Source organism: Pelophylax lessonae, assembly GCF_965119305.1.
Source record: "Pelophylax lessonae genome assembly, chromosome: 13".
In the NCBI taxonomy this organism is placed as follows: domain Eukaryota; kingdom Metazoa; phylum Chordata; class Amphibia; order Anura; family Ranidae; genus Pelophylax; species Pelophylax lessonae.
In genome coordinates, this window is record NC_138780.1 from 202402833 (window position 1) to 202417946 (window position 15114).

The window sequence follows — 15114 nt, forward strand, 5'->3', positions numbered from 1 at the left end:
ATTCACGAAAGGCCTCCGAGTCCTCCAGTTGATATGGCAGTAGTTGGTGGGCTTAGAGTTCCGACAAGCCAGCAGTCAAACGTTGGGCAAGAGGGTTATCCGGCGTCATAATTTTTTTCCGCTCCAACATTTGGACCACAGAAGCCTGCCTTTTTCCAGAACAACGTGACGACGGCATCATGGAAGGTGGAGTGGAGTGGAAATGTGAGGAGAGAGGAGAAGGAGAAGGGGCTGGACGGTGAGAGCCTGGAGTGTGGCTTTGTGGGTTCTGACGGTGTTGCTCCTACTGGGCTCGGTGATGGGAGTTCAGGTGCCTTCTTAAGGCGGTTGTCCCTAGGTGAGTGTTGGGCTTACCGCGACTTATGCGTTGACTGCAAAGGCTGCAGATGGCAACACTGTTGACAGCAACGGACACATTAAAAAAAGCCCACACTGCAAAGCCGTATGCCGGCGTCCTGGGAGCACCAGATGTGACTGTACACGGTTGATGGCTCGCTCCTGATACATTTGCGGTCTGCTTTCTACCTTTTGTGCAATGCAAGTTCTGCCTGCCTCTCCTCCCTATCTGCCGGTCCTTCTCTCCCTCTGAACTCCCTTCTTCTTCCTCTCTTGTGGACACCCACGTGACGCCCATAGACTCGTTATCATCTACGTCACCTTCCCCACCACTAACATTCGAGATATCGGAGTAGGCAGCAAAAGTGGGGACTGACCTCCTTGGGCTGATCTGGGTACTGTCGTCAGACTTCTGAGTGGCGGCTGTTGCTACCTCCTCTTCCTGATCCGATGCAACAATGGCTGCACATCGCAAAAGTCTTGTGATGGATCGGAAAATAATTCCAGTGACTCAAGTGGAGGGTATGTGGTGGTGGTGGTGTCTTTGGCTGTGCACACAGCAGAGCGTGAAGAGGGTGCAGATAGAGAGGATGAGGAGGATGCAGAAGAGGAAGGCTGAGTGACCCTCTAAACCAAGTCTGGTGTGTCCTTTGTCGTAATTGCACGCGGCTTTTGAAACTTCACAGTTAGACTCCGACCTACTGCTCCTGCCCTACCCTTGCCACCCCTGTGTACATCTCTGCCTCTTCCTCTGCCTGTCATGTTTTTTAATTACCCTGTGACAAAAGTCTCTAGAGAATCACATTATATCTGGAAAAAGGTAGATAACACCCCGCTTCAATCTGTGGTATTGGGGGGGCCACAGGTTTATCACACCAGTTCTACAAATAATTGGCCAGTATCTGTTGTTAATATGTGTAGCACAGTTAACACAGCAAAAGAGGCCAAATTTTTGCAGGACTAAAATACAATCGTAGAAAAGTATACTGTTAAATAACACCCCGCTTTAATATGTGGTATTGGGGGGCCACTGGTTTATCACACCAGTTGTTGAACAAATTGGCCAGTGAGTTTAGCACTGTGTGTATCAGACTTCACACAGCAAAAGAGGCAATATTGTTGCAGGACACAAATACACTTGTAAAAGTATACTCAGATAACATCCCACTTCAATAAGTGCTATTGGGGGGCCTCTGGTCTATCACACCAGTTCTACAAATAATTGGCCAGTAACTGTTGTCACTGTGTGTAGCACGGTCAACACAGCAAGAGAGGCCACATTTTTGCAGGACTAAAATACACTCTTAGAAAAGTATACTGTTAAATAACACCCCACTTCAATATGTGGTATTGGGGGGGCCACTGGTTTATCACACCAGTTGTTGAAAAAAATGGCCAGTGAGTTTGGCACTGTGTGTATCAGACTTTACACAGCAAAAGAGGCAATATTGTTGCAGGACACAAATACACTTGTAAAAGTATACTCAGATAACACTCCACTTCAATATGTGCTATTGGGGAGCCACTGGTCTATCACACCAGTTCTACAAATAATTGGCCAGTAACTGTTGTCATTGTGTGTAGCACAGTCAACACAGCAAGAGAGGCCACATTTTTGTGGGACTAAAATACACTCTTAGAAAAGTATACTGTTAAATAACACCCCACTTCAATATGTGGTATTGGGGGCCACTGGTTTATCACACCAGTTGTTGAAAAAATTGGCCAGTGAGTTTGGCACTTCACACAGCAAAAGAGGCAATATTGTTGCAGGACACAAATACACTTGTAAAAGTATACTCAGATAACACCCCACTTCAATATGTGGCATTGGGGGGGGGGGGGAGACAGGTTTCTTACACCAGTTCTACAAATAATTGGCCAGTATCTGTTGTCACAGTTAACACAGCAAAAGAGGCCAAATGTTTGCAGGACTAAAATACACTCTTAGAAAATTATACTGTTAAATAACACCCCACTTCAATATGTGGCATTGGTGTAGTGTTTAAAAAATTGGCACTGTGTGTACCAGACTTCACTCAGCAAACTAGGCAATATTGTTGCCTGACACAAATACACTTGAAAAAATTTTCTCAGATAACACCCCATTTCAATATGTGGCATTGGGGGGGGGGGGGGCAATTGGTATATCACACCAGTTATAATACATTATAAGTGCTTTTGTCACTGTTTAGTGTTGCTGCAGAAACGCTCAGTCTCACCACCACACCTGTCACAAGGCTGCACAGTGTACAATAATAGTACTAATGCACTATAATATGCTTTCTACAAAGTATATTATACTGTGGATTACCCCCCCCCCACCTTTTAGTGCACTGCACAGCAATACCAAAAAATTTGCAGCCCTTTACATGACTTTTGTGGACATTGACAAAGCGATTTATGTGCGACTGCAGCCGATATCTAACTGCCCCTAAAGCAACCACAGGATACCTGGCCCTAATGTTAAAGAGACTGTAATAGACCCTAAAACGACATTGGAGCATTTTAAATGACTTTTGTGGACAACATTGACAAATCGATTTCTCTGCGACTGCAGCCGATATCTAACTGTCCCTAAAGCAACCACTGGATACCTGGCCCTAATGTTAAAGAGACTCTAATAGACCCTAAAACTACATTGGAGCATTTTAAATGACTTTTGTGGACATTGACAAAGCGATTTCTGTGCGACTGCAGCCAATCTCTAACTGCCCCTACAGCAACCACAGAATACCTCTCCCTAAGCTCAAAAGATACTAGACCTATACCGAAATACCAGCCCTGAGAAGGACTTTTGTGGACATTGACAGAGTGATTTGTGACTGCAGCCGATCTCCAACTGCCCCTAAAGCAACCACAGGATACCTCTCCCTAAGCTGAAAAGAGACTGTAGAAGGCCTATACTGAAATACCAGCCCTGGAAATGACTTTTGTGGATCTTCACAGCGCTATATGTGTCTAGCAAACTCTCCCTGACGAGCACAGCAGCCCTCTCCCTACACTAGCAGAAAACGGAATGTGAAATGGCCGCCAGGTCAGGTCTATTTATAGGGTAGGGGGACTGTCCATGTGCTGGAATGTTTCAATTGGCTGTCCGGTTCCACCTGACGGCTGTGTCATGGGTCAAAGTTCTCCCCAATGTAAACAAATATGGCCGCCGCGAACGGCGCCATGTGTCTGAAAATCTGGTGGGTAGCGAACAAGCAGAGTTTGCCGCGAACTGACCGCCGGGCGAACTGCAAGGCCATCTCTACTCATTGTTACTGTAAAGCATTAATTTGGTGGTCATTCTCGCATTATACTTGAGGAATAATATATTAACAGATTATTGATACATTGATCCTCAATTATATAGCAATATATATATATATCTCTATGCTTTGGGATTTTTCTTTCAGATCCGGAGTGCTGAATCTCATCCAGTTCAGGGCTGAGGATTCAGGATCTCTTTTATCATTGATCTCTTTATTGAGTGTTTTATGGAGACTGTTTGTGCATTCTTCTAAATACAAGTTAACCACTTAAGCCCCAGCCCTATTTCGGACACTTTTTGTTTACAAGTTAAAACTAGTATTTTTTCCTAGAAAACTACTTAGAACCCCCAAACATTATATATATTATTTTAGCAAAGACTCTGGAGAATAAAATGTCGGTCGTTGCAATAATTTTTGTCACGCGGTATTTGCGCAGCGGTCTTTAAAGCGCCATTTTTTTGGAAAAATTTTGAAAAATCACATTTCACTGCATTTAAAAAATACTAAACAGTAAAGTTAGCCCATTTTTTTTGTATATTGTGAAAGAACATGTCACGCCGAGTAAATAGATACCCAAAATGTTACGGTTTAAAATTGCGCCCCCCCCCCGTGGGATGACGACAAACTACGGTCAATAGAGATCTCAATCTGCGACGCTTTAAATTTATTTAACGGTTACCAGTTTAGAGTTAGAGTGTAGCTCTTTTTTTAAAATTATTGCCCACGCTCTGGCGATCGCGGCGATACCTCACATGTGTGGTTTGAACAGCGATTTCATTTGCTGCTCGACTTGCGTATACGTTTTTTTTGTGCGCGAGCTAACGGTGACGGGGGTGGTTACATTTTTTTTTTTTTCCCATTTATTTTATTTCTTTTTTTAACTTTATTACAGTTTTTTAAAAAAAAAAAAAATCTGATCACTTTTATTGCTGTCACAAGCAATGTAAACATCCCTTGTGACAGCAATATGTGTGACAGGTACACTTTATGGAGGGATCGAGGGTCTAAAAGACCTAGACCCCTCCACTACACTTCCCTGTATGCAAAACGCCAAAAACGGCGTTTTTGCATACAGCCGATTTTCAAATTTGCCGCCTTTTGCAGCACAGTAACCCGGAAGTGACGTCATGGACGCCGCCTCCGGGTTACGTCAACGGAGACCCGATCAATGCCGATTCCGGCATTCATCGGGACTCCATCCAGCCGGCGGACGGAAGGCGGCGGGAGGGGGGGGACGTCCCCTCCCGCCCCCCCGGGTACCGATCGAGCGGCTCCCGAGCCGCATCGGTCGGTACCGACGGAAAGCCAACCGTCGGCTTCAAACCACGGTACTGGGATGGTGTCTCTAGCTAGAGGCATCATCCCTGTACACTACCGCAAAGTTTACTGACGTAGCCCTACGTTAGTATGCGGTAAGTGGTTAAAACAAGTAAATCTGATTCTTTACCGCATTTTGGTAGTGTCTAATCATTCAATATGTCAGAACCTATAGTGTCAAGTGGGTTGGACAACACTCAGGGCAACAGAAGTGAGGAGGATGTGTAAGTACTTGGCCACTCCCCAGGGGGCAGAGCTACAATAGAAAATAATAGAATTAAAAAAAACAATAGATTAGAATACAATAGAATAGAATAGAAAGAATATAACCATTTCCCAAAATTTAAATAGAACCAATTTGAATAGAATAGAATGGAATAGAATAGAATAGAAAATAGCAGAATAGTATAGAAACCATAGAATAGACTAGATTAGAATAGAAAATATAACCATCTTCAGAAATTCAAATTTTGAATAGAATAAATTCTAATTTGAATAGAAAAGAATAGAATAGAATAGAAAATAAAATAATTGCATATAAAATAAAATAGAATAAACAAATAGAAAACAAATAGAATTAAGAAAAACAATAAAATAGAATAGAAACCATTTCCAAAATTTCAAATAGAATACATTTGCATTTGAATAGAATAGAAAGAATAGATTAGAAAAGGTAGATTATATTCTATTCCATTCTGTTGTTTTTTCTATACTATTCCGTTATTTTCTAATCTATTCTAATTTATTCTTTTCTATTCAAATTCGAATTGATTCTATTTGAATTTTGGGGAAATGTTACATTTTTCTATTTTATTGTTTTTTTTTGTTTTTTTTTAATGCTATTCTATTTCTATTTGATTCTGTTTCACTCTATTATATTCTATTCTTTTTTTGCTATTCTATTTTTTTGTATTCTATTCCTTTATTTTCTATTCTATTTTATTCTCTTTGTAACTTGGAAAACAAACTGAAAACTATTCAAATTTGAAAACGTTTTAAATTCAAATTAGAAAACTATTAGAATCAATTGGAATAAACAAAACAGATTCCAAAATGGATTAAACAAATTCAACTAAATTCATTTATTTAAATAACTAATCGAAACGAAACACATTTTTTCATTTTGTACATGTCTACCTCACTCTACCCTACCTCCTGGAGGTAGACGTCTTGGATGTTGCTATTGGAGTGATCTTATTACAGCACCAAGGGCCTAAAGCTTTGCTCCCCCCAGTAGCCTTCTTTTCAAGAAAATGAAGTCCAGTGAAGTGGGTGACTGCAGCCACATGCTAATGAAAGAGAACCCATGTGCCAGTGTTGGCACACATGTCAGGAGATGCCAACCCCTGATGTAGAGAATAATTACATTCATTCCTGGGGGAGAAATTCATTTTCTTTCTGGTAACATTCTTCTCTTCTTCTACAGATTGTCCTATAATCACCTGACAGACAGTTCCTGCCCCCACCTGGCATCTGTAATAAGAAATAATCAGACACTGAGGACACTAAACCTGTCTCTGAACAATCTGGGGGGTCCTCATTTCAGGGATCTGATGGAAGCTCTGACAACAAGCCGGATAGAGGAATTACTGTGAGTATAACAGGACTGACTGAGACAATCATATTCCGGGACAGGTTTATATCCAAACCCCATAAATAATAATAATCATAGTAAATAATAATAATGCTGTAATTGTATGGATTTCCCTTTTGTCCCAGTATATAACCAATCCCGGACTGTTGTCTAATTCTTGGATGTTATCACACTCTGTTATCAGCCATGAAAGAGACATTTAATAAAACCCTCTTACAAATCTGATATTTCTTTGGTTTGGTAACTAGTTAAATAGATTAGATTATAGGAGGTCATACACGGGGAATCTGATCTCACTGCAATCACCAATGAGCTTCCTGTCACCTGACCTGACCGTCTGCTTTTCAGTGTTGGGGATCTCCCCATTACTCCATATGAGTACAGAATTCTTGTCAGCAGAGATAAATAGAATATCAGATAAAATCAGATTATAATCATCTTGTCCAATCACTAGCAATGCTGATTCCTGCCTCTCACTGTCTGCTGATAAGCTTCATGCCCCATACACAAGGATATAATAGCACAATAGGAGTCATGTCAGTGGTATTCTGTGCCCATATGGGGATATATCTGTCTCTGCACATGGATGATAATATTAGGGAGGTCTACTCCATTATAACATTTTTTTTATAAAATTCTATTTCCTGGAGTTTATAAAGTGATCTCATATAAATGATTCCAAAAAAGAGAAATGAGTTCCATGTATGTAGAGAATAGTTACATTCATTCCTGGGGGAGAAATTAATTTCCTTCTGGTAACATTCTTCTCTTCTTCTACAGATTGTCCTCTAATCACCTGACAGACAGTTCCTGCCCCTACCTGGCATCTGGAATAAGAAATAACCAGATACTGAGGATGCTGATCCTGTCTGGGAACAATCTGGAGGGTCGTCATTTCATGGATCTGATGGAAGCTCTGACAACAAGCCGGATAGAGGAATTACAGTGAGTATAACAGGACTGACTGAGACAATAATATTTTGGGACAGTTTTATCTCTAAACCACATAAAAAATATAGAAATATGATGATGTCACGAAAATCCATCTTTAGGCTCCATAAATATCCAATATCAGACTGTTTTTTTTAGTCACTTCAGCCCCGGAAAATTTACCCCCCTTCCCGACCGGGGCGTTTTTTTTGTGATATGGAACTGCTTTGCTTTAACAAACAATTGTGCAGTCATGCGGTGCTGTACCCAAATAAAATTGATGTCCTTTTTTCCCCATAAATTGATCTTTCTTTTGGTAGTATTTGATCACCTCTGCGGTTTTTATTTTTTGTACTATAAACAAAAAAATACTGACAATTTAAAAAAATATATATTTTTTACTTTCTGCTAAAAAAAAGATATTCAAGAATAAAAAAAAAAAAATGGAAAAAAAAATCACATTGATTCATCAATTTAGGCCAATATGTATTCTGCTACATATTTTTGGTTTAAAAAAAATCCTAATAAGCGTATATTGATTGGTTTGCGCAAAAGTTATCGCGTCTAAAAACTATGGAATATATAGTATCTCTCAAAAATAAGTACACCCTCTCACCTTTTTTGTAAATATTTTATTCTATCTTTCATGGGACAACACTGAAGAAATGACACTTTGCTACAATGTAAAGTAGTGAGTGTACAGCTTGTATAACAGTGTACGGTAAATTTGCTGTCCCCTCAAAATAACTCAACACACAGCCATTAATGTCTAAACCGCTGGCAACAAAAGTGAATACACCCCTAAGGGAAAATGTCCAAATTGGGCCCAATTAGCCATTTTCCCTCCCTGGTGTCATGTGGCCCATTAGTGTTACTGAGGGCCTAATTCACTATACCTCCATTATGCGATTGCATTAATTTTAACGCTATGGCGAATGGGAGAAAGCGTGATCAAATTCAATATACTGAAGGGAGAAAATGCTGCTGCAGGTGTGTGATGGTAGCTTGGAGGTGGAATATCCCACAGAGTGCTGGCCCTGGCCTGTGGAAAACTTGTAAGAAAAGAAACGGACGCACATCCAGGAATTCCAATTGTCTTTAATTTCCAAAGTGCTGACAAAGTGATGACACCAAAGACACCAACATAGGGTCGCGTAGACGCGTTTCATACATACATTTTGTGCTTAATGATTTTCATTTCATTCATTCACTTTCATTCATTAGTCAACTGGTGCGTTCACGTTAGCCACGAACAGACACAATTAATTACTCTGCTGGGCATTTCCTTTACTGGGTGGGTGTAGGATAACCTATGTTATATAAAGGCATGGTCTACACTGGATTAGTTGGCCTGTGAAAAAGCCACATGTCTTTCTATCTGAATTGGCCTTTTCTGATTTTTATTTTTGGGGGGGGGGGGGGGGGGTATTTGCTGGCATGCCTAAGGACCCATACCCCAGTAAGGCTTTTGTGGATGAATACTTTTCACTCTCTAAAGGTTTTGTATTGTTTTTGCAAAGTGTGTTTTTCTCAAATCTGTACATGTGTTTTTTGTTTTCATACCTCTGTGTAGCTGTATCTTCTAGTGATTTGATAGTGGTTTGAATGGAAAGGTAGGTTCATGCAAGCACTAACCATAAATGTATGTTAGGTATGTATTATGCTAAGGTGTGTACAACTTATTTGGCTTGACCCTTGTAGATTGTAAGCTCTATATCCATGTATCCCACGTTTATCTTTGCACTGTAATTTGAATAAATAATTCTTTAAGGGGGGGGTGCATTTCACATGCCTGCTTCAGTGATTCATGATGTCTATACATGTTTAATAAAGCTTATTTATTTCTACAAAGCTCATGTTTATTTTTTTCTTATTTGTCTCTATTTAATTGTGTATTTTATATGGGTTTTCTGTCTTTTGAATTGTATCCATTTTGCGGCGTTCGGAAACAACACTATTAGAGTGTGCAAATGTGTGTATGTATGTATATATGTGTGTGTGTGTGTGTGTGTATATATATATATATATATATATATTAAGGAAAATAGTTTTGATACTTACCATAATTTTCCTTTCCTGGATCCCCCTCGTGTCCGCCTACTATGGGTCAGCTCTGCCCCTCTAAACCCTTTAGGACAACCTCAAACTAGCCTTTAAAGTGCGTCTGTCTCCCCTAGAAAACTGTTCCCTTACAAGCCTCGCGACAGAGACCTGGGTGGGAAATCCTCGGCTGACATTAGGAGGCTCCAGGAAAGGAAAATTACGGGGTGTATGAAAACAATTTTCCTTATTCCTGGACCTCCTCATGTCAGCCTACTATGGGATGTAACAAGCAATATAATTTTAGGAAGGGAGGAAATAAAGAGTACAAAATAACTCAACCTGCTGTCTAAACCTATTTACCCGAGAGACAGCCGCAGAAAATCATATGAAGAAGTTCATCAGAAGGCAGCAAGGTCAGGACCAATTTTTAGTGGAGAATGAAAGTGTTTGTCAGCATAGCCCGATACTTACACTCTACTTCTGCAACCCCCTGACCTATATGCTCAAGGAACTGCCCAAGTTTTGTGCAATGTGCTGTAATTTCTGAAGACAGAGGAAGCCGCAGGGAGCTAGTCAAACTGAACCATTCTGACTGTTCAGGAAGAACTAACCCATGCTAACGCCGTGAAACTCCCCTAAACCTACTTGGGACACCAAGTGGTTATTCCCCTTGAAAAGACCAAACTGATCCCAAGTAGCCCGAAGGGGGGGAAGGATCAGGTTGAATTCCTTTTCATATTCTCTCTTTCATCTTCTGAAAAAGCAGGAAGAGTGGTATCTCAGTTTGCTTGGAATATAGTCCATGAAATATTGGAACTTGGGAAAAATCCATCTGGCTGAAAAGACCTAAAGAAGACCTTGTTTGTTTGTTTTTTTTTTTTTTTTTTTTTTTTTACAAAAACGCACAATCCTGATACTCTCTAGAGAAGCAAGTATCCATTGCCACAGGATGTATGGTTTTCATCATACCCTAACCAATTTGGTGGCACACAACAAAATCTAAACCTGAAGGAGACAAGGAATCCCAATTCTTCCGCGAAGAATCACAGAAGACGACTGCCACCTGTGGTGATAAGTGGAATTTCTTAATTCTGCAATATGGAGCCTATTTTCCCTCTGGCAATATAAACTGATCACTGGTACCACATTTCAACCTAGAGACCATCCATTTCTACCTTCCAAAATCTGGATGGAAATTCTAGTCTCCTGGAGTATGAAATCATGGCAGCACAATAGTAGAAATGGTCAACGAATCCTTGGAATCATCCTAAAAATCAGCAGAGTTGGAGGGAAAAAACAGCACTGGGTGGAGCTTCCACATTTTAGCCAGGGCACCCTGACCTACGGTCTGAGAGTCCCAGGACTAGGAAAAGTAGAAAGGACAAACCACACTTGTTCCAGGTTGAGAGTCAATTCACAGGGATCTATGAATTTTCTGGTCAATCAGACTGGTAAAACTGACCCTGGAAGATTTAATACCCTCCAAGATAAAACCTGCACTCGGGACATAGGATAAAATCAACACGATACACTCTAGAGTGGTAGACTCCTGACTCCCTCTTGATGGACTAAGCAAATTACCATGGTTCTGTGGTCTGAAAAACACCCCCCTGACCTCCTAAAAGAGACCGAATTGCTATCAGAACAAATCACACTGCCTCTGGTTTCAACAGACTCAAACTTAAGGTTGAGTCTTGCTATCTCTAATCCTTGGCATAAAGACCCATACACTGAGCACCCCAGTCCCAAGGACTGCCTTGTGTAGACACTAGTTTGGAGTGGCAAGACTGAGATAAAAAAACACAAAACCATCAACCATACTCTCCTTCCCAACTCCAGCTAAAGAAAAAAGGAGGTGAAACTATGTTCCAGAGACAAACCTCTAAACCCCAGAAATAGGCAAGTTATTTGCTCCAAGACTGAGACACCCTGTCTACTGAAGAAACCGAGGCGTATACATTGCCTGAGTTTGCAGGAACTGCCCCACCTGACATTACCCTAGGACTAAGGCCTGTTACAGAAAAGAGCAGTACCAGGAAAAGAGAGAGCTATCAGTAAGAAAAGAGCCCCTGTCCTGAGCTGTGTGTAGGAATATCTAGATATTCAAAAAGGTGAGTTAGTCCCAGAGACGATCTCTGGAGGTTCTGGCCCATCCAGATCTTTTTGGGTCAGTCAATAGAGCCCATGCCAATTGTAACCTAACAAGAAGTCACCACAAGATCACACAAAGACTCTAAGGCTAGTATTGGGCCTAGCCTCCTAGCACCCACGGCACTGGCGAGAGGCAGAGGATCAATACAAGTGGGCTAATGGAACTGGGAAGAACCACCTCTCAGAATTGAAGAATGGCAATCTCATTGTCGAGAAAAAATAAATTCAAGTCATCTACTTCACCGCTTGCCCCTTGCCAATCCAGGCATGATGGAGGATAGGAAGACCAAGCAAGCACACATCACTTGCTAATAAACTGAGCCTGTCCTCCACCTTCCTCCTGCATAAAATGCTCAGGATTCCAGGCCCCAGAAGGATAGGCATGACCTTAACTAGCACTGAACAGCGATCCAGGACTAAGTAGACTGAATTCAATTCTACTAAAAATTGACAAGATGAAAGCTCTCGAGAGTCCTGCAGGCTAAGGCGTTATCTAGCAGCAGTGCTCCTACTTAGCTATAAGCAGGATATCACTGAGGCAACAAATGCCCTAAGGATAGATAGTACCTCCAAGAGGGTTCTGGGGTGGGTGCCATGACCAAAAAGCATACCAGGACCCAGAAGGATGGACATGACCTTCGCTTGCAATGAACAGTGATCCAGGACTTAAGTAGACTGAATTGGAATCTACTATAAATTGACAAGATACTCCAAGCTCTAGAGGGTCTTGCAGGCTAGAACGTTACCTAGCAGCAGCACCCCTACATAGCTATCAGCAGGATATCACTTGAGGAAATAAATGCCATAAAGATTGATAGTACCCTCAAGAGGGTTCTGGGGAGAATGCCAACCAAAAAACACACCATGACCTAGGCCAAGTCATTGTCTACTAGAAAACCTGAGAAGTGCTGGCGAACCCAGACTATAGGAATATGTAGACTAGCATCTGCTAAGTCCAGAAAAAGGCACCAGTGTCCCTTCCTCACCACTAGTGTTGAGCGAACACGGACTGTATTATTCGTGTTCGTACCGAATAATTGGATTTTATTTACCCGAACACGGACACGGACACTTTACTGTATATTCGGGTAAAAATCTGTGTTTGGTCGTTTTATTTCCGGGTTTTGCATGCTTGGGCGCTCTTTTCATGGCGGGCTTTCAACAGCCAATCAACAAGCGTTTAACTGGTGTGCCTTAAGCCATCCCAGCCATGCCTGCAAATGTATCAGTAGCTGTGATTGGCCGTCTGAAGCATGTGACCAAGTCTTTATAAGTTCGAGGCAGCGCCGCAGCGGCTTTATTCTGCTGCTTAGATCAGGGACAGAGCACACATCAACGTGATGGCTGCTGATTAGGGAAAGACAGGCAGGAAAAAAACATTTGTGTCCGGATAGAATTGAGGGACAGGTCGGAGTGTTTTAGGAAGGGCGAGTTGTAGGCATTTTAGGGATAGAGTCTGCTGAATTTTAGGGAAAGGGTGTTCTACAAACTACAATCGATATTGCTGTGTGGGGTGGGGTCTGCACTTAGTCCTGATCTACGATCTCTTCTCAATCCTGTTAGGGATAGAGTCTGCAGAATTTTAGGGAAAGTGTGTTCTACAAACTACAATCGATATTGCTGTGTGGGGTCTGCACTTAGTCCTGATCTACGATCTCTTCTCAATCCTGTTAGGGATAGAGTCTGCAGAATTTTAGGGAAAGTGTGTTCTACAAACTACAATCGATATTGCTGTGTGGGGTGGGGTGCAGTCCCGATCTACGATCTTTTATCAATCCTGTTAGGGATAGAGTCTGCAGAATTTTAGGGAAAGTGTGTTCTACAAACTACAATCGATATTGCTGTGTGGTGTGGGATAGGAGATAGGCAGGTGTCAGTGATCCACATCCATTTTTCTGTGTGTGGGCTGCAGTGAACACAATCTTTTTGGGGTGCAGTGAACACAATCTTTTTGGGGTGCAGTGAACGAAATCCTTTTGGGGTGCAGTGAACACAATCTTTGTGGGGTGCAGTGAACACAATCTTTTTGGGGTGCAGTGAACAAAATCCTTTTAGGGTGCAGTGAACACAATCTTTTTGGGGTGCAGTGAACAAAATCCTTTTGGGGTGCAGTGAACACAATCTTTGTGGGGTACAGTGAACACAATCTTTGTGGGGTACAGTGAACAAAATCCTTTTGGGGTGCAGTGAACACAATCTTTGTGGGGTGCAGTGAACAAAATCATTTTGGGGTGCAGTGAACACAATCTTTGTGGGGTGCAGTGAACACAATCTTTTTGGGGTGCAGTGAACAAAATCCTTTGTGGGGAGCAGTGAACACAATCTTTGTGGGGTGCAGTGAACAATCTTTGTGGGGTGCAGTGAACACAATCTTTGTGGGGTGCAGCGAACAAAATCCTTTTGGGGTGCAGTGAACACAATCTTTGTGGGGTGCAGTGAACACAATCTTTGTGGGGTGCAGTGAACAAAATCATTTTGGGGTGCAGTGAACACAATCTTTGTGGGGTGCAGTGAACAAAATCCTTTTGGGGTGCAGTGAACACAATCTTTGTGGGGTGCAGTGAACACAATCTTTGTGGGGTACAGTGAACAAAATCCTTTTGGGGTGCAGTGAACACAATCTTTGTGGGGTGCAGTGAACAAAATCCTTTTGGGGTGCAGTGAACACAATCTTTGTGGGGTGCAGTGAACAAAATCATTTTGGGGTGCAGTGAACACAATCTTTGTGGGGTGCAGTGAACAAAATCCTTTTGGGGTGCAGTGAACACAATCTTTGTGGGGTACAGTGAACACAATCTTTGTGGGGTGCAGTGAACAAAATCCTTTTAGGGTGCAGTGAACACAATCTTTGTGGGGTACAGTGAACACAATCTTTTTGGGGTGCAGTGAACAAAATCCTTTTGGGGTGCAGTGAACACAATCTTTGTGGGGTACAGTGAACACAATCTCATACTTCTGAAGATTTGAGGGTGCTGCCTGTTCCATACTCCTCCTACTCCTCATCCATCCTTTTAGGGGTACAAACAATAGTAATTGGGGCCTAGTGTGGTGGTGTACGTGTGAGATACATACACTTTTTTTGATCATATTTCCTATTCCGCTATTCGATAAAAACCTTTGGGGAACAATTAAATTGCAGGACAGTCTGTGTCGGTAGGTGTGAGATCCACCTTTCCAAGTTTTTGGGGTTCATCTCATACTTCTGAAGATTTGAGGGTGCTGCCTGTTCCATACTCCTCCTACTCCTCATCCATCATTTTAGGGGTACAAACAATAGTAATTGGGGCCTAGTGTGGTGGTGTACGTGTGAGATACATACACTTTTTTTGATCATATTTCCTATTCCGCTATTCAATAAAAACCTTTGGGGAACAATTAAATTGCGGGATAGTCTGTGTCGGTACGTGTGAGATCCACCTTTCCAAGTTTTTGGGGTTCATCTCATACTTCTGAAGATTTGAGGGTGCTGCCTGTTCCATACTCCTC

General features: G+C 41.7%; 1 protein-coding gene across 4 annotated transcripts in view; it reads left to right on the top strand.

Moving 5' to 3' along the window:
• LOC309569503 (NACHT, LRR and PYD domains-containing protein 3-like) overlaps nt 1-15114 on the top strand; it is a gene marked incomplete at its 3' end in the record, with an annotated part of 98148 nt that overhangs the window by 37512 nt on the left and 45522 nt on the right. Inside the window, exons 4-5 of one of the 4 annotated variants that reach the window (XM_082275365.1) lie at nt 6337-6501; nt 7285-7449. The exons of 1 other annotated variant lie outside the window; for it this stretch is intronic. In XM_082275365.1, coding sequence (XP_082131491.1) covers nt 6337-6501; nt 7285-7449 — 330 coding nt within the window. The remainder of the gene's footprint in view (nt 1-6336; nt 6502-7284; nt 7450-15114) is intronic. 2 more of the 4 variants (XM_082275366.1, XM_082275367.1) reach the window with 2 other exon arrangements.